We start from the raw sequence: 20962 nt of genomic DNA, 5'->3' as shown, positions 1-20962 counted from the left end.
AAACAATCAATCTAAAATTTCTCGATGAATTAAAAAAAAACCGATTGAGTGCTATAAATTGTTGTAAACGGCATATGGGGATAATTCTCTACCTCATGTGCGCGTTTCTGGTGTAAGTGCTTTAGTGTGTTCCGAGTGATCACTGGTGATGACCAGCGTCTAGGTCGCCCTACGGAAACAGTAACCAAAATTTTCCAAACTGTGCGTGCAGATAGTCGAATGAGCATCCGGATGATTGCCGATGCTATAAAAGCCGATAAAGTAACAGTTAGAAAAATTTTACACAAGGAATTACACATGAGCAAAGTCTGTGCGAAGTTGGTGCTAAAAAATCTGACTCCTGACCACAAGTTCTTGCGTCAACGGGTCTACTCAGATTTCCTTGATTAGTTAGAAAAAGATCTGCTTTGAAAGGGACCCGATTTGAAACGATAGAAGAGTTAAAGCAAAAAACGGCAGAGACCTAAAGATTCTTACCAAAGAAGACTTCCAGCACTGCATCGATCAATGGAAAAACATATGGAAAGATGTGTGGCGAGGGGGGAGTATATTAAAGGGGAGCATTCGAATGTAGAATAATTTTTATAATAAAACCCTTTTTGGTAACCAGTTTCGTTATTTATTAGGCAGACCTCGTAATTCTATGAAACATATCATTTATAATGAGCTTAAAACCAAAATTGCTGACAGGATAGCAAGTGTGTTTCTGCCCCTGCAAGAAATCTTTGTTGATTTTCAAAAATAATTTAAATGAAATATATAGGACAACAAAAATTTGTTAAATTCATTTCTCAGCAAAATATAAGAAACAAAAAGAATTAAATAATGGTTTATCATGTTATGTTTATGTTTATTATGTTTTATTTTTTTATTCAAAAATCTTATTTTAGTTATCACATTTCTTGTGTTTACATAAACGAAACATTTTTTGATATTTAGAAGTTTCTTATTCACTTAGGTATACAGGTGAATTTTTGATAAAAATTCACCTGTATAGGTCAATGTTTTTGTTGATGTGTTCGAATCACATGTTTTGGAGGTACCTCAATCGGAAGGCAAAACATGCTTCGACGGTTGGTTCCAACGCATGAAAAAATAAATTAATCTTAATGGAGAATATTTAAAAAAAATAAAGCCATATCTCATTATAAATATTAGTTCTTATTTGTCTATCTCAAAACTTATGTAGTAGCCCTCGTATATTACCAGTTGAACAGTAATAATTTAAATCTTTCGCGCAATGGCATAAAATTGTCATTCTACTTATTTATTTGTACTCTTGTCAACTAACGAAGAATTCAATTAATCTTGTTCTCTGGACAAACTATTAAGATTCATAGAGTAAAATTATTTAATGAAACAACCATAATCTAACACACTATTCTTCATATACCTGAAACTGACTACAGAATTTTAACATAAAATGTGAAAATATGTCAAGAAATATCATTTTGCTTTGCAAATTACCTTTTATCGTTATATTTCCAGCACCAATTTTATCAAACGTTACAACTTGGTCAAAGTATCCACCATCTGTTACGTATAAATATTCATTTAAACTTAAGTTGTTAAGCGTTTTGAAAATTTCCAAATTCGCTGCTTCTATTTCATCAAATTCTATGCTTGAATCAATGAATTGATTGGTTTTTAATTTAGTAAAAGTATCCAGCTTAGTTATATTCATATTCTCGTATAGGCCGTGTACATCAAGTTTCTGAATTGAAACACTTCCGTTTAATACATTATAATTAAGTTGTTGATCGGTATTTTGAGTAATAATCGAATTTATCTTCACATCGTTAATTGAATTTGAATCTATATACAAAGTGGAAGTTTTAAGACCCTTTAGAAATTCTTTTGAAGAAAAAATTGTTGCATTCACATCATCCTAAAAAAAATTAAATAAAAGCGAAAATTTCTTATATATTCTCAACATATTCTCAAAGATTAAGAAAAACTTTTTGATTATATTGATTGGAATCAATGCAAACTCTAATGCAGAGGTGTTAAACTCAATTTTGCAGAGGGTCATATATTCAATTTCAAATTCGTAGGTGGGCCAGATTGAAAATAAAAAAAATGAACTGAATTATTATAACATTTTATTTATTAAATTATATAAGTATATAATATACGGTTGTTAAAAATCATATCGAAGTAATTATGTTGAGCTCGACTTCTCTTGTTTTTGATAATTATGGAACTCAACACAGTCACTACTTCGCGGTGCAATTAAAATCTTTCTCCAACCGTATCGTTTCGATTACTCGACTCAACTGACTCCCGTTCGCGCCGACGCACTCGTTTTATATGGTTAATGAAGGCTCTACTCTAGACTCGAAGCGCGTGGTCGACAAAAATAATAGGACATTTCCGCTTGATGCTAAAATCACTTATAAACATCCATAGACTTGAGAGTATGAGTATTTAAAACATAGAGTAATCGAATGAAGCGTAAAAGCTCTAAAAAACATGATTCTTCTTTCTGTGACGCATTGCGATTGCGGAGCTTATTGATACGGTCCAGGAGCCGGAAGCGGCCTGTGGGGTGTATTTTTGACATGACTGATCTAATCAGTAATTGAAGACTATTAAATGTTGTTACAGATATAAAATTCTGAAGATCACGATGTGTACTTTTCAAGTATATTGAAATTAATAGTAATTTTTCGAGAGGAAGTCAATGTTAAATACATAATTTCTATACATAGTGTGTCTTGGAAGTTATTGTCAGCTCTAAGCCAAAGAAGGAAAACGTACAAGATTTATTTTATAATTTTTTACTATACCAGACACAATATGGGAGAAAAATTAGGCATCACCTTAGGTAGCATTGAGCAAATGATTTAGGAACGGGTCGGTTACCGCAAAATTTCTGCCAGATGGGTGACAAGAATCTTGAGCAGAAATTCCCACGCTGGAAGGTTTGCTTGGGTCTTCCGCAACGGTATGAAGAGAAATGAGGGAATTTGTTGCACCCAGTATCACCAAATACGCGACTTGTATACACCACGCCAGTTAAAGCGAACGCTGCTCTCTCACCGGGAAAGGAGTTATGTACCTTGTTTTGGAAGATAAGAGGAGTAATTGCAGTTGATTTTTTCACTCACTATTACATTAACCTCCTAAAAACACAGTGAAATCTGTGTACAGATCAAAACGAAGCGATATTCCAATGTGTAGTACAATATTGCTGAAAGACAACATTAGAGCCCATTCAGATCTACTGGAAACTTTAAACGAACTGGGTTGTTTCATCCGACCACAAAATAGAATGCTAGAACTACGGATCATCCTGACTGCATTCGAGGTAACGCGGATGGTAAACTCGATAGTACGAGCCGACGAGACCTCCTGCATGAATATCTACCCACATACACACCCCAGGCAGGTTTAATTCTTCTTCAATGAAGACGTGAGCACTCTGGTCGTTCCAGTCCACGACGTTACGCCGATTGACCGTACCGTAACGCTCAGCTTGTAGGTTGTTTCATCCGACAACAAAATGAAATGCTAGAACTACGGATCACCTGATTGCCTCCTAAAATCACAGTAAAACCTGTCTATAGATCAAAACGACGCGATATTCCAATCTGTAGTACGATATTGCTGTAAGACATCACAATAGCGCATTCAGATCTGCTTAAGATGGATGGGTTGGTAGACACTGGAACATCCTTATAGTCCCAATTTGTTGCCATGATATTATGCTTTATTTGATCCATTAAAGGAGGCACTTGGCGGACTGCCATTCTAAAGCAATGCGGAGGTAGAACTCCTTCGTGAGCGAATGGTTACGAGAAAAGACGAAAAGTGTGTGGAGTGTGACAAAGACCCTGTAACTTTATAAGAAAAGTTTTATATCAAAATTCCGGCTCATATTTGAACCACCTTCGTGATATTAAGTCAGAAATGCTTTGTTGTATAAGACCCAAAGCCTTTTTCGAAGGCTTGAAAGAAGACGACGAAGAAGACCGCGCCAAACGAGGTTTCACAACCAACACAGGCGTGCGCTGAGATGTTACCAAAAGTGTTTACTCAGTACTATCGACATGCGCAAACGTGATCTCCTATTTTTAGATAACATAATTATAGATGAAGAGACTTGAGTATTTGGATATAACCAGTTTATCACGAGTTGTCTAGCCTGTTAAATTGTGAACTCCAAAAGTTATCGAGATGTTATTGAGAAACTGAAAAGCAGTGGTTAAGGCGTTCAACTAGTCATCGCATACAATTGGAGGCTGCACCACGACAATTATGTACTCGGGACCACACAACGCTTATCCTATTCGACTACCTGGTGAGAATGGAGGCATTAACGTTCTGTACAGCCCGAACATAGCAGTGGGATGCAAGAAGTGCACGTGCATCGCGCGTGCAGGCACATTTAGAAAATATTTCGTGCATCTAGCGCACACTATCAGAGATATCGTTCGAAGAGCGCGCAAGAAAATTTGATCTGTCGAAGTGAGTCCTAGGGATGGGCAAACATACGAACTTTTGAATAATAATTATTATTAAGACAAAACCAAAAAATATCAGCTACATCTAAGATTGAACAAAATCAGCAAATGTTAAATATTATATTGAACAAATGATAGAATATAGTTATTTTCCTAACAAGTGCGGAAAGTGATACTTTCCCGCACGCGACTGCAGTTGTCCCGAACGACGCGGAGCGGAGTTCGGGCAAGCGGTCAAGTGCGGGAAAGACACTTTACGCATGAGTTAGGAACATTATTTTTTCTACGACCGTATGTACAAAAAAGTATACCAACCCGTTTTTCAAAAATTATTTTATTCCAACAAACATAATAATATACAAAACTTTAACTAAAAACTACTAATTATTATAAATATTAATATTGAAAACACAATTTGTTGTATTCTGTAGACTAGTAAGAATTGCCGGCCCAGTGGAGTTATTTGGTTTCAACTGGAAAGTAGATGACGTCGATGAGGATGGCATCGGTTGCAGGTCGCATAAAGATGACGATGACGGCAACAGTTTTAAGTCATTTGGCAGGTAACAGCTCGGAATTAGTTTCATTTGCAGCCTTCAAAATGGCTTCGGGAAGTTCTTCGTCGGATGAATCCATTAATATTATTGTATCGGATTCGGTTTAATGTGGTTTAATTTAGAAGAAAATTCCACATATTCAGTCACTTTCAAGATGTTTTGAACAACTTTGACGTTTTAGTAACAATTACAAGGTTATATAAAAAATATCTGTATTATTTCATATTTTCAAAAAATTAAAAATGCTACAAAAAGCTAGAAAACGTTTAAATTGTATTTGATGGAGTATTTCGTAAATATTTATTTACCTGTCGTAATAATAGTTATAATCTCAGAAGTAAAAAACTATCTAATAAGGTCAAAATTTGTATAATTTTACTTTCCCGCACTAGTGCGGGAAAGAGACACTTTCAAAACTTAAATGCGTGCGGGAAAGTGGGTTAAAACGCACGGTCGTAGAAAATAGTTATTTTCCCAACAAGTGCGAAAAGTGATACTTTCCGCACGCGACTGAAGTTATTTTTTCTACGACCGTATATACAAAAAAGTATACCAACCCATTTTTCTAAAATTATTTTATTCCAACAAACATAATAATATACAAAACTTTAACTAAAAACTACTAATTATTATAAATATTAATATTGAAAACACAATTTGTTGTATTCTGTAGACTAGTAAGAATTGCCGGCCCAGTGGAGTTATTTGGTTTCAACTGGAAGGTAGATGACGTCGATGAGGATGGCATCGGTTGCAGGTCGCATAAAGATGACGATGACGATGACGGTGACGGCAACAGTTTTAAGTCATTTGTAGAACAGAGAAACTTTTTACCATCGAATAGCGGAACCATAATGTATTAGATTTCAAAACCTTACTTAGGTCTGAAAAATACGCCAGAAATACCTCTTCCTTATAAGTTTTGGCTCCTTTCTCCTTATACCATGTAACAAAATGGTCGTATTGCTTCTTATACTTTAGTCTGGATTTGGCAGGTAACAGCTCGGAATTAGCTTCATTTGCAGCCTTCAAAATGGCTTTGGGAAGTTCTTCGTCGGATGAATCCATTAATATTATTGTATCGGATTCGGTTTAATGTGGTTTAATTTAGAAGAAGACTTATTCGGTCACTTTCAAGACGTTTTGAACAACTTTGACGTTTTAGTAACAATTACACGCTTGGGTTGTGTCATAGCAACTGATTTCAAACCCGGGTGGTTTGATAGTTGTTTCTCCTTTGAAGAATGTCACTTTCCTGCACTAGTGCGGGAAAGTGACACTTTCAAAACTAAAATGCGTGCGGGAAAGTGGGTTAAAACGCACGGTCGTAGAAAAAATTATTTTTTTAAGAATGAGTATATTTTTGGTATTAAATATATTATAAATTAAGTAATTAAAAAAGTGTGTATTCCAAATTTTCCAAAAAAAATCCTCTTAATTTAAGAATGGTTAAGGTTAGGTTAGGTTAGGTTAGAGCTTGTACTTCGGCATTGTATGACATCTCCAAAAAATATATTCAAAAATATCTACCGCAATGTATTGAAAGTTGAGACTCTTTGGAAGTGATTGACGCAGATGGAGCCTGTTTTTAATCACTCGTATCAGTTCAATCAATGATCAACTGATCACCGGTCGTATAAGTGTGTATCGGGAATGACATGAGTAGAATTGGATCCGAACTACTAATAATTCTTAACCAATAAAAATAGGTTGGTAGATATATGTCAAATGAAAACACTGCTCTACAAGTTAGGAATTGATAGATAGCATCATAATTACTTGTATTTGATAAAAAATATACATACTTTTTATTGCTTTGCTTATAAAAATCACTTCACTTACTCGATACAGGATATCTTGAAGTGATGAATAGTAATCTTCTTGATTGAAGTTATTTTTAATGAAAATGTTTCCTCTGATTTCCAAATTTTTGAAAAGAGCATTGGATTTAATTTCATCAACATCTGGTAGTTGTAGATTGGGTGGAAATTGTTGAACGAGATTTCCAACTATCTTTCCATAGACCTGAAGGAAATAACCTCTCTCTAATTACTAATACGGAAACTTGGAATTGACAAATATTCATAAAAAGTAAACAGAACATCGATCCACATTCACGGTGTTAATGATTTAAAGATAAACAACTATCGTCTTTCATGAAAAAAATATAATAAGAGTATGTTAACACACATTTTGAGTTGAAAATTATATAATTGAGAGAGTTGCAATTGCGCGGAAAATATCTATAAGCAGATGTATTCCTTTAAAAGAAGGGAGAGAATTATCCAGTTTGCAAACACCCCTTAATCGGATACTTCCTTAAAACTAAAAACAGAGGATGTGTCTGAAGGAACCAAAATGGCCGTAATGATTAGCTTATATATGAACAAATTAAAAATCATTTGAAATAATGATACAGTATAGTCTTAATTTTCAGATTAAAATCAGTAATCACTTTAAATAATATGAAGAAAAATCTAGTTTACATATCCTCTGCGAGAGTCGCAAACCAGGTAAATCCGTTTTTTTCTTTATCAACATCTTGAAACCATTGGATAAATAATTTCCGAACTCAACAGATAAATTCATAAAGATACAAAAGAATCCGTTACAATTTGAAAGTCTAAATAGACAACTTCGTAATATCTCACGGCCATTTTGTTTACAGCTAACATCTCTCCGTGTTAATTTACTTGAGCTGTTTTTCTTCAATTATTTTTCCGAAATTTGATATCTGGTCACTTTTTCAATTTTTTATTAAAAAAACAGGACAAGTCTTCATTCAAATATTCTTTCATCGTTAAGTTTTTTGCGCCTACTGTAAAATTTGAAGCTATGATATCTTTGTACATGTCGTATTATCTATACAGTGTGATTTTTTACCAGTTGTTCACAGTAATGTATTTAAAATTCTTTCGAAATTAGTGATTTATTGTAATTTTGATCATACAGGTTCTGAATCTTGTTATTTCATGATTTTGCTTTCACGGACAATAAGAAACTGATAAAAAAATTGGTGATGAAGTTTTATTTCAGCCGATTAGGTACTGAAAATATTAAACGTTTTATATTTTAGAGAAAAATGTTACTATTAAAACCATAAATAACGAACTTAATAATAATGAAACTATTTTTATGGAAAGTACCTATTTATCGGTGTTATTGATTTGTTATATAAATAAAAAGAGGAAGACAACAAAGGGCATTATTAGAACGAAAAAGACTACGAATTTAAACATTTCGTTATTTTTCACTTTGATCTTCCAAAGAATTCGTGGAAAATGGGAGTTTAATGTTTTTCTCCAAACGTCATCGTCAGATTACCACGGTGAAATATTTAGAAAATGGATTGTGACACAGTTAATTCTTACTTAAGAATAATCGTCGTTAATAGTAATGGACAATGCGCCTTATCATCATAGTATACTTCCAGAAAAGCAACTTTCTAATTCGTCAAAAAATATGAAGTTATCACTTGTTTAAAAGCCAACAAAGTTAAATGAAAACCTCTCAAGACCTGAACCATTACAGATTGCTAAAATGAACCGAAAAGAAAATGTATATGTCATTGATTAATTTGATGAATATAGATATTGGACCAGGGATAATAAATGCTGGTGAAGACAGCTCAGATTCCAAATTGGATGAACTCTAAAGCAAGATTTTCTGCAACAATTCGACAGTCGACTAACGTTCCTAATATAAATCAGTTTAAGAAGTGTGATTTTAATTTAGTTAGAGGGAAACCTCTATATAATACTTTTGTGAACTACATGTACCTACTTATGTAAAATCCAAAACATCTTGCAAAAAATCAGTTCTCCAGTAACAAGTCGGCTAAACACGGTTGATACTTGAAACTTATTTAATCAATATATCGATATTTATATCTAAAGAGTTCTGTTTAATATATCGATGTGATGATGATATAGAGGTCAGCATAAATTAGACAACAAATTTGCATTGAGAGAAAAAAATACGGTGTCAAAATGAAAATATTGAAAGAAATTACAAAACAGAATCGAAAAAGGGTTCAAACTGATGCCCATCTTGATCAATGCATTTATGGTAACGTTTCTTAACGGAGAAGCATATCAAGCTGACCGCGAGGAGTTTCAAATTCTTCTTCTTCATTTGCAGTTCGAAAGTCGGGAAAGTTGTGAGGTCTTCTTGTAAAACACTGTCTTTGAGGAAGCCCTACAGGAAGAAACCGGTTATTTCTTCTTGGACATGATAATACTAGAAAAAATGTCGTCCAATACAAGGTGCATTGAAGAGTGAAACCTGTACACCAAATCCTTATAAAAAATCCGCCATATCCATAGTTCTTTCGCAGTTGAGTTGATATTGTTTCTCATTGATTTTTCCAATCTGAATTCAATAAAACTGTTATTTTGTAGTAAATCCCGCCACATCCTAGTGCATTTTGAGATTTAGTTACAATATTCGCCAAGTCTAAAGGCAGTTACACCATTTTCAATTTCAAAATATTCCAAATCCAAATAGGTGTTTGGATTGATTGGGAAAGATCTGAAAATGTAGGACACTATTCTCAAGCCAGAAGAGTATGAAGAAGTTCTGGGGAAACACGGAATCGTTCATCATGTTGGAGTCACTGAAAGTCTGAATCTAAAAAGTGCAGCTTGTAACACTTCAAGTTCAATCCATCAAAAAGAATTGTGTTAGAAGAGAATTCTGGTCCAGGGTGAACTCTTTTATAAAACTGAAACTTGTGGAGGAAAATCATAAATCAAAACATAACGATGAAGCTTCATCCTGCATGAAATTACGGATGTTCGCGTGGTGTTGGATCGTTGTCCATTTTCACAGATAATGCTTCGAGCATTTCCAACTAACTTTGAACTTCAAAAAAGTACGAGCCGACGAGACCTCCTGCATGAATACCTGCCCAGAAACACAACCAGGCAGGTTTAATTCTTCTTCAATGAAGACATGAGCTCTCTGGTCTTTCCAGTACATGCAGTTATGCCGATTGTCCGTACCGCTCTCAGCTTGAAGGTTGTTTCATCCGACGACAAAATGGAATGCTAGAACTACGGATCATCCTGACTGCACCTGAGGAAAATTGTTACAATACTGGTCGTCCAGGACGCGACGCGTTGACAACAGAGCCTGTTTTAAGAATTTCTGGTATGTCTTCCACCCTGTTGAATTATGTGATAATGTGAGTTCGTAAATTGTAGCTGAGATTTCTCAATATCAAATTTCATTTTGATGAAGACCACAATAAGTTGAAGCTTCATATTCTCATCTGTTTTAAAACAAATTTACAATCTAATGAGACCTGAAATGGAGACGATTTATCTCCAAAAAGCCTTCGAAGTAAAAAATTGAGAGGAAGCTGTCCACTATAAAGCTAAAAATCTAAAATTTCAAAAGATTTAAAATGAAAATTTAAGGTCAACTCCCGATATAACATGATGCAGTTATTTGTGACGAAAAACCAATAAATTTCATAAATTCGATAAAATTTCATAATATTATCTTTTGCAATTTTTGAAACGTCTGTAGGACGAGTTGTTGTGCTTTGTTCAGATAAATGAGACTAATGACTTGAATATGAATGACTCTGTTCAATAAAAAAATTATTAGATTTATTTTAATTTCTATAAAAAAGCGTAGTGAGGCGAGGCTTCACCGTTCACGAAATTAAGATGTTGAATCGTTGTCTATTTGACCACGTAAATTTCGAGCATTTCCAGATAACTTTGACACGTCACTTGACCCTCAAACAAGTACGGACCCTCCCATATGGATACCCACACACACCCGATTCATCGACAACAATTAAAAATGTTGAAATTATTTTTTAATGACAAATTCTTAAAAGGGCCTACCTTTGGAATATTAGTCATAACGATTATTTCCAGTGACTTGTCACAAGTTTTGATTAGATTCATATGAATATTGTTGCTGACCGTCTCTAGTGTAGATATTCTATTGAGTCAAATCAGTTGTGGTCTTTAAAATATAAGTGGAGAATGAGTCTACAAAGGGGCTAACAAAATCCTTCCATTGAACCAAATTGTGTTACTAGCCAATTCAGCTAGTTATATTTTTGATTATGTCAAACTACTTATCTGAACGAACCACGTTAACTGAGAATTTTTTTTTAATGCAGCTCTAATATTAAATGATTTGAATGCATCAATTAAATGTCACATTTTGTGAATCCGAAATTTTCGGAAAATCCCTTATGAAGTGATCTTATTTTGATTGCTTGTTCATATTAGATATTTTACAAATTTTTAGAAAATTGAATATTCAACAAGTAGTATCACAAATTATGAATCAAAATTAACTAGATACAATTATCTACATAAGTCTTACCTCAAGTTCATCAGTGATACCGCAATTTTTAAGTGTTTTATTGCCAAGATGCTGTTCGGTAGATGTTGTTATAACAGTTCTGGTATCTACTTGGTTGACAGAACCAGCAACTGTAATCTCATCTGTTTCAAGCGTTGTGAAATGCTTATTTCCTATTTAAACGAATTTATTGAAATAACTTCTAAATTGATATTATGGACAGTTGTAATCAGGATGTACAAAGATTAAGACAGGTATACATAACAATTACAGGGCGTTTTGTGAAAATAATCAATAATTCTAAAGCTTAGAAATGAAATATGTTCATAATGTAATGCCCACTAATCACTCTAAAATAACTATTTAAAAAATAAGTCTGTATATGTTTTCAGTTTTTATAATCTAAAAAATTATCAATATAACCATCAGTTGATATGATGACATTTGGTTTAAGCAAAATGATGCATTACCCCACTTTATTATAGCTATTCAAAATTCTTCAAATGAAGTTTTCCTAAACACATGAATTAGAAGAGGGGCCGCAATAGAGCAGCCTACTAGATCTCCCGATTTATCGCTTTTAGACCCCTGATTCCCGAATTGGTTCAGGTCCACCAGGGGTCCACGGAAGACTCGACGGGGCTCCTCGTTGGGCGTGACCGAAAATTGGGGTCCACTATAATAAGCGGAGTCCTTAAGAATTTATTTGATTGGTTTCCATAGTGGAGACTAAAATGTTGGCTTAAATACAGACAGATAATATTCTAAGAAGTTCAACGACTGTTGTAAAAACTTGCATATTCCATATTAAGTACAACGCGTTGACACATGCCGTTGTCGCGCCGGCCACCTCCCGTCCGCAACGTTTGTTCCGACGAGCAAATTAATACGACTTGTAGTGTAAATGCTTGGAATTTTACAAGAGCTTGATTTCTCACCGATCTAAATACGAATGTCAAAGATAATCTCATTGGTTTCCAGAATTTTATTAAGAAAAGTCAATGCATATTAGTGATTGCCAATATCGGAGTAGTGAGTCAAGTTTTCAAAATAAAATTTATGAGAATTGATTGGTAATTGTACTGTGAGTCATTGAAGATTTCAAAAAAGTAAGGTTGGATGTAGTCATTTCTTTGATTGGTCAGCTTTGTTTTTTTGATATCCATTCACACCACAATTAATTAAAATTTGCTCTACCAAGCAATCAATTCTAACCTTTTTCATTTCTAAAATTGTTAATTCGTCGTTTAAACTAAGCCACAACGCAAGTTTCTCTAGATCGATCTAATCTTCACTTTTTCTCGAGATTTGGAAATTGGTAGTAGTGTAGCACAAAGTGGTCTATGTAAAAAAAATTTGGGATACAATGCTTTAAACTTTTTTTCACCTATCTAAAAAACATGGTCGAAAATTTATTATCGGCATTGTATAAAAGACTTTTTACTATTAAGTAGAAGATGGGAGGCTATTTGAACATCCAATTAAAACAGATTAATTTTTATCAATTGTTTTTATGAGAAAATAATTTCTGTAATATATTTTCTAAAAGATCTATATAATAAACAAAGTTATAATTATGCTGTCTTGACATTTCTGTATGCAATTTAATAGATTATCAAAAACTGAAAAAACATGTCGATAGGTTATTTTGGAGTGACCTTCAACATCCAATCAACTTACGCCTATTTGAAAAACATTTCTTACAACATTTTCTGTGGACCTAACAGATATCGAAATTTACGAAAAGTTATGTTTAGTCCATTGAGCTCTAGTAAATCAATAACTGGTCTTCACTCACATTTCTATTTATTTGAAGAATTTCATGAATTCAATGAGGCCACTGCTTATCGCAGACTGTATGTCAGGTATATTTCGAAAAAATTGTGTACATACGCCTTCCGACAACTTCGGCCAATAGAAATACATTTATATTTACGATTCGTTGTTTTCATTGATAAATAGTGGAGATTATTGAGTTCACGTGGATTGACGGTTTGTTAGATGTTTACCGAATTTTATATGGGGAGTAAACATTATTTTTAGTTTCTTAATTTGATATAATAATTTGATATAATAATTTGATATAATAATGAGTGTCGTGAGTATTTATGAAATATTGATTGATTCTCGTATAAATGTCTTCTGCAATTGATATTGGAAGAGCTTACCTGTAATATTAACTTCCGATATAGAGTTAGGTGAAATATAAACTTCAGGAAATTTCAAATCATTTAAATAATTGGTTATTATTTCAGTCGCTGCAATTTTCTGAAATAAATATATAGTAAATAAAAATAATTGATGTGGCTTAGAGATTTTATGAAAAATAAATTTTCCAGATATTATTTTCTCATTGTTATGAGGAAACAAGATTGTATTGCATTCTTTTAAGTCACTTCTACCATTTTATTTTCATAGATATTTCAGAACATATTTCTTGTGACCACATTATCGACACGTTCGACTTTCATTCTGTCCACATTCGCCAGTACATGTACAGTTTTAGCAGTTGATTGTCCAAGGCAAAATGGATAGTAAGAGGGTACCGGGGAGAAGAAGGCAAAATCTACTCCAGTGGTTTGGAGTGTCATCTGTTGATCTGTTTAGAAACGCAGTAAACAAGATAAGGATTTGCAACGGATAGAGCAATGAAAGAAAAAGAGAAGAAAAAGGGCTTTACTTTTTTGTGCGTATATTCAGATTAAGGTGAGCTGTGTTGAAATAATCGCAATTTTCGTTACAATGTTCAATAAAAGATAACTTCCTTCGTTGACGAATAGTTTCCGCACTTTATTTAACCAACTAGTGAATCAAGACATCTCCGATTGTTACCAGAAAAATTTCTGCACACTTTTTAGGCACTATGACCATGTCAGTTCTTAATAATTTCAGATCTTTACCATGCACAACAATTTCTTAGGCATCTATGAAATAATTGGAGAATCTATCGTCATCGAATTTCAAGGAAATTAAACTTATGTATTTGTTTTTTATAATACACTTTATCTTGTTTCTTGTGTTATCTTTTTGACTAAGAATATAATGAATACATATCACTTACCCCTGAAATTTTCAATGTACCTGGAATTGTACACTTTAAGTTAGTCAAACATATACTTTGCATGAATTCTGTAAAATTTTCTTCATTTATATAATTGACTGTTATGTTGTGCGAAATATGAATATCGGGAAAACTATCAAAATCTGTTTCTCTCGATGGATTGCTCCGAGTTTTTAGATTTTTCTCAAGATAAACATTGTTGATTTTAGCAGCACGCATATTATTCTTTATATTTATATTTTCAAATGCTAAGCTCCCTAAAAGTGAAATGTTTTCAATATATGTCAAAATGGAGAACGAAAAGTAAAAAGTGCACTAAGTAAATAGCAAAATGAAATAAATATTTCCCTTATTACTCTACTCCACGCCAATGTCACGAGTTCCCTTCAAGCAGCCATAGTCCAGCGATAGCATTCAAAGTAAATGGTACACATTCCAGGTCAATCAGAAAGACCCACCTACACAAGCATTCTAACAGTAGTGAAAATTCGAAAAAATTTAAATTATCTATCTATTTTGTTAATATTGATACAGGGGGAATCAAAATACTATTACATTATTTTCTCCGTTTGTTGAAATAAATCACCCTGTATTTTATTTGAGTATCGAAATTACCTGAAATTATTAGTTCTTGAGATATTTTGATATTTCTGTACAAAACAATAACTGTATCCCTATATCTCATTATTTAATAATTAATTGTGAATTAGTTATGATTTATTTGTCAAAAGCTAACATTTTATCATTGCTTTTTAGTACTGTAGATTTTGATTGACGAATACAAAGAAAAAATTAGTATATTAAAAAAAATTACAGGAATCAAACAATGAAAAACTGTCCTGTTTGGAAGATTTATTCATATTACGAAGCATTTCTTTAGAACCAATCCAAAATTAATTTCGTATTCCCTCCATCCCTTGTTGTTGGAGGTCCTTATTGAGCTGTATCTCCGATATACCCTTTTCTTCTAAGGTGCGTGTGGTGCGACTCAATTTGAGCGAATCTTCCAACTTCAAAAGAGAGCTGCTAGATATTTACTCGGACTAAACAGCAGTAACTTTAAAAGATTAAAAATTCTGACTTTCCCTAATTCATCTTTGAAATCGTTTGTCTGATTCGTAAGCACGCTTCTAAGAGGACTAGGACTCCCACATAAAAAATAGAATAAAGAAAATATGAATAATGCCATAGAGGCTATTAAATCTAAGGAAATGGGATACTTGAAGGCGTCAAAAACCTTCAATGTTTCAAAATCAACCTTCGAACTGTATGTTGTACGTGGCAAACCCTCAGAAGAACAATACATGTTACGAATGGGTCGCAAACCAGTATTATCGGCTGAAATAGATGAAGCAACCTTCCCCATCCATTTTCAAACAGAGATGGTAATGCCGGTAAAAAATGGCTCCGAAATTTCTTGAGACGTCATCCCAGATGAGAGAAAACCGCAGAGGATTTCAAAAAATAGACTAAATAGTTTTACCCCGGAAAATATCATATCAAACGTTTTTTTGATATTCTGGAATAGCGATGAAGAAGATAAATTTCAATCCCCTAAGAGTCTATAATGTAGACGAAACCGGTATCACCACGGTACAATCTAAGGTTGCTAGAGTCATCACCTTGAAAGAAAAAAAAACAAGTGGGAGCTGTGACTGCTGCAGAGAGAGGAGCACTTGTAACCGTTGTTACATGCATGAATGCCGCCGAAGGATTCGTTCCTCCGTTATTTATTTTTTCACGGAAAATGACGGCCGAGCTATTAGACGGAGCTCCGGTAGGGTCAATCGCTGAGTGTCACCCTTCAGGATGGATCCAGGACCATATTCACCAGATGGATGGAACATTTTATCAATCATGTCAAACCTTCAGAAAAAGACCCCGTACTGCTCATTTTTGACAGCTATTATGTCTCTCTTTATTGTTTGTATTCCTCCACACATGTCACATAAAATTCAACCGTTAGATTACTGTTTTATGTCTCCCTTAAAGACATACTATTAAAAAAAAATACAAAATTGGTTAAAGAATAACCCTTCTCGAAATATAAGTCCTTTTCAAATATGCAAATTATTGTGTCCTGCTTATCAAAAATGTGCTACTGCTGAGATATCAGCCAATGGATTTCGTAAAGCAGGAATTTTCCTATTCGATCGGAATATATTCTCAGACGTAGACCCCACCTCGAGAATACTCTTCCGATTAGACTTTTTGTCCGAACCAGTCTACACCAATAGCTCAATGCAACTGTCTGTTGAAAAAACACCCCCGAAACAACAAACGGGTAGCGGTGTTAAAACTAAACAATTATCGAACATTGTAAAAGTTCAAGACTTTGCGCCTTTACCATCCTGCAGTTCAATGATTCCTACCTCAAACAGGGAACGGTTCTGCAGCGTTGATAACAATTACACCCTATAAGCACGAATTAGAAGCCATTGTTAAAGAGAAACAAAGCAAAGAATCACTCAAGAAAAAAAACAGTTGCCAAAATTAAAAGCATTGAGTAAAACTAAAAAGAAGACGTTGGGCAAAAACAAAAGGGTGAAGAATATAGAAGATGAAAGTGGATCCTCGGTTTCTTCAGAAGATATTTTATATGATGATGACTCTATGGATGCCGATGAAGAAAGTGACGCATAGTGCATTCTCTGCTCTGGACAATATTCAACGGACAAACATGGAGAAGCCTGGGTGCAGTGTTCAATTTGCTACAGAGGGTCGCATGAAGACTGTGTATGAAATAAATATTTTAGTTTGCACCACGTATTTTCATAAGGCAAAACGACATTTTAAACATAAAAGAATAAATACAAAGTGTTTTTTTGTCCATGAGAGTCAATGTAAAATATACCTATACATTTTTTGCGAACAACCTCTTTATAACGAATTTTCAACTATCAAGAAACAGTATAAATACCTCTTATTAATGAATTTTGTCAACTCAAAACCTTTATATAAAGGTCCCACCAATGTATAACTCTTAATTTCATAGTATGAGATTCATGTCGCGACAGGCTTCGACACGTTTTGTTCGTAAAACAATCATTGTTGTTTAATGGAAAGTAATGTAAACACTGCTGCTCGTTACTATTTTTTTACCTTTTTATAACGAATTTTAGACATACCTAACCTCAACATAACAAACCTCAGTTCAACGAATTACTTGATATAACAAATATTTACTTGTTCCCATCCGATTTGTTATATCGAGGTTGCACTGTAATTTGAGATGTGAAAGTTTCAAATTGATAACTCAAACGACAAAGGAAGCGCTGAACTTTATCAAATTAATCAATTACCCTTTAGGTGGGACCCGCGAATGACCATTTTGAAAGTGCGCATGCGATCGGTCCCTGAATTGATTCGGAATCAGATCTGCGAACAAAACTATTCACATATTTTCCAGATTAAGAACATGCTTTCGAATAAAATTTTTGCTGATAACTTTTTGGATAATTGTCAAAATAATGAAGTTAGACAATTGGAATACTAAAATACATCCTGTATGTAGAATAAACAGATAATTAGTAGATATAAAAAAAGACTTTTCTGCCTGTCTAAGATTAAAGTAATCTACACTAAAGAGGCGATAAATTTTCATTAGATTATAATAAGAAAGATGAAATGTACACGATGTAAATGCTGCAATACCTTCATGATTCTTCCCCATTTCTATTATTTCATCTCCAAAAACGATGTTGTTGATTTGGTTACTTCTGAGATGTACATTTACAAGTTCTACAGGCTTCTCGAATTTAATGTTCCCATTCAGGATTATACCAGCATCATCAGCAAAAGTAATATCATTGGATTTGAGTCTATTTATTGTGGAGGAAAATAAATCTTCTACCATTAGTGTATCATTGAATATTTTATTTTTCACTTTACTTGTAATATTATTTCGCCTAAAAATGAAGGGTATTTTAGGATTAAGTTTTTATAATATAACTACCTCGACTGAAAAAGCCATATGCAAAACGACAAATAAAAGAGCCCATCACATGTAAATTAGAGTAGAAGAATTCAAGTACCATGGAATCGACATAACCAGTTATTAAGACATAGAAAACGAGGTAAGAGGAAAAGTATCCAGTGCAAATAAAGTCGGGGAATGTCTTAGAAACGTAGTATGGCGAAAAAACAACTAATACAAAAAACATCAGAAACAAGGCTTGAAATATCAAAAAATGAAACATCTATTGGAGATCACTGGGATGAAAATTCTCAGGTGGATATCGGGAAAACACTTCTAGACCGTGAAACCACATAATGTAAAACAATGGAACCAACATATAAGTCGAATGACAGAAGACAGAATGGTAAAAATAGCAAGAGATAAATCTTCAATTGGAGCATATAGTAAAGTTCGACAACGAAAGAGGTGCAGTGACAACGTAGAGCCATGATGGAGAGAGATGTTGAAGAAGGAAAAGGGGATGGTAAAAACAATTAAACCAAGATGTAAGTCCAATGACAGAAGACAGACTGATAAAAATAGCAAAGGATAAAACGAACACCACAGAGGTGAAGTGACAATCTAGAGCCCGGATGGATAAAAATGCCGAAGAAGGAACAAGCGATAGACCTGTATTGAAAGAAAGAAGGAGACGATAGATTAACAGCATTATCAGGAACGTTTCCAAGAAAATAATCTTCCATGTCATACTTTTGAATTCAAATGTTTAAAAGAGCCTTATGAATGTAGAATTGGAAGCAATTTTTATGTAATTCTCTTCAACTGAAAATCATTTATTGAAAATCGTCAACTGCATATAACATTATTTAATTACAAGGAATGAAAATAGTTAGTTACTTTTAATAATTTTGAAAATCTGATCAATTTTTAAGATACGTAAATTTTACATATGTGTGAACAAAAAATCCTTCTTTAAACAAATCAAATACATCAAACATAGTCAGTAATCCAATATCGTTTAGCGATTTATCTTTAATGTAAACTCGTATTTGTTAATTATTACTTTTTTTATCATGTATTTTGTTATGTAATTATAATTATATTTTTTTTACATTGAGATACACAGATTCTGAATTCAATTGTGAAAGAAAATAGGATTGAGTGAATACGAGATCTTACTATTAAATAACGACACTGCGCGCCTAGAGGGCGCCCTAGACGGATGGGGTAAAAAACGACAAGTGCAATTAGAAACTCATGAATTTTCCAGCAATTGAAGAAAACTCCTATCGATTCAAATTTGCAAATTATGAATTTGATACTTGTGGAATGATTATTTGTTACCTTACAACATCTGAAAATGCCAATGAAGTTTCTTGTCCATCAATGTTCTCAGTTTCAATTTCATCCAATATCACGTCTCCTTCAAATTTCACTCTACCGTTGATGATAATATTCTTAAAGTCTTGTTTATTTTCATCTATATTAAGTTTATCGATTTTACTTAGTAATTCAGCTATTTCGTCTTCTGAATTATTTAATTGATCCATATACTCAGAAATATTCGACTTGCTTTGGTTTAAGTCTATCAGTAATTTGTCCTTACCGGTAGAATACGATATGGAGGGGTATGATGTATTTACATCCTTTTTTGCTATCATCTCTATCGATGCCTAACGTAACATTTAGCTTATATTAGAATTTGAAATTCGAAAAATTATTCAGAATATGTATATCACGATACAATTAATATAAACACTGTTTGATTGTAACTGCTTTTTAAATGTAATTATTTTTTTTTGTAGTCCGATTTTGGTTATAGTTATTACTAAGACACAGTATTAAAAGTAAACTGCTTTTATCATCTCTGTGGAATACGATAAACGTAGCTTATCGAAAGGTTAAATTGAATAAGTTTTAAGTTGACGCTCGACGCTGATTTAGAGCGTCAATTTTGACTGGAGCGTCATCTTGAATTAATGCAGCGAGAAAATATTGTTTAGCTTTATAAATCGGATATTATGGCAAAAAACTATTTACTAGTGTTCTAAGAAGTGTAATGGACTACGAGGTAAATATTTTATCGTATTTCATCTTTAACCACCAAATATATATTTATTAATTTATATTTAACACTCTTTATGTTTATAAGTTTACAGACTATTGACAGAGGTCGTATATTTTAGTGTTTTTTTTCAGCGTTTTTCAAGCTTGACGCTCTTATTTTTGGCGCTGCATTATTTTAAGATGATGCTCCGATCAAAATTATACCACGTGACCTCTTTTGACGCTCTAAGCCAGCGTCGAACGTTCACGAAATCCATGAAATTGTACTTGTTGATTGGATTCCATAGATTAAATGCTTTCCAAGACTGCACACTGACAAGAATTGTGTTTTTGATGTGTATTTTGATATAAATAACTCACTCAAAGGCATTGATAGTTACACAATTATGCAGTTTCTAGTATAATTGCATTCTTCTAACGTGGGATGACTTTTCATGGAAGAATATTAATTTCGATGTAAAAATATTTACGAACGCTAGTAAATTTCCTACAGTTAAATAAACATTGCCAGCAGTAGCGCATTTGTAGCAAATATTTTACAAAAAACCTTGAATTTTGCAAT

The 20962-nt window shown here is 33.4% G+C and overlaps 1 protein-coding gene across 1 annotated transcript in view; it reads right to left on the bottom strand.

Annotated features, from left to right (window-relative positions):
• Positions 1-20962, bottom strand: part of LOC130443813 (uncharacterized) — a 65548-nt gene that overhangs the window by 32827 nt on the left and 11759 nt on the right. The window contains exons 7-13 of the mRNA XM_056778664.1: positions 19678-20006; positions 18069-18322; positions 14415-14671; positions 13522-13621; positions 11375-11526; positions 6866-7048; positions 1468-1888 (exon numbers count right to left, since the gene is read on the bottom strand). Coding sequence (XP_056634642.1) covers positions 1468-1888; positions 6866-7048; positions 11375-11526; positions 13522-13621; positions 14415-14671; positions 18069-18322; positions 19678-20006 — 1696 coding nt within the window. The remainder of the gene's footprint in view (positions 1-1467; positions 1889-6865; positions 7049-11374; positions 11527-13521; positions 13622-14414; positions 14672-18068; positions 18323-19677; positions 20007-20962) is intronic.

The sequence above is a fragment of the Diorhabda sublineata genome, chromosome 5 (assembly GCF_026230105.1).
Source record: "Diorhabda sublineata isolate icDioSubl1.1 chromosome 5, icDioSubl1.1, whole genome shotgun sequence".
In the NCBI taxonomy this organism is placed as follows: domain Eukaryota; kingdom Metazoa; phylum Arthropoda; class Insecta; order Coleoptera; family Chrysomelidae; genus Diorhabda; species Diorhabda sublineata.
The sequence above is the reverse complement of the archived record's forward strand: the minus strand, read 5'-3'. Positions and strand labels throughout refer to the sequence as shown.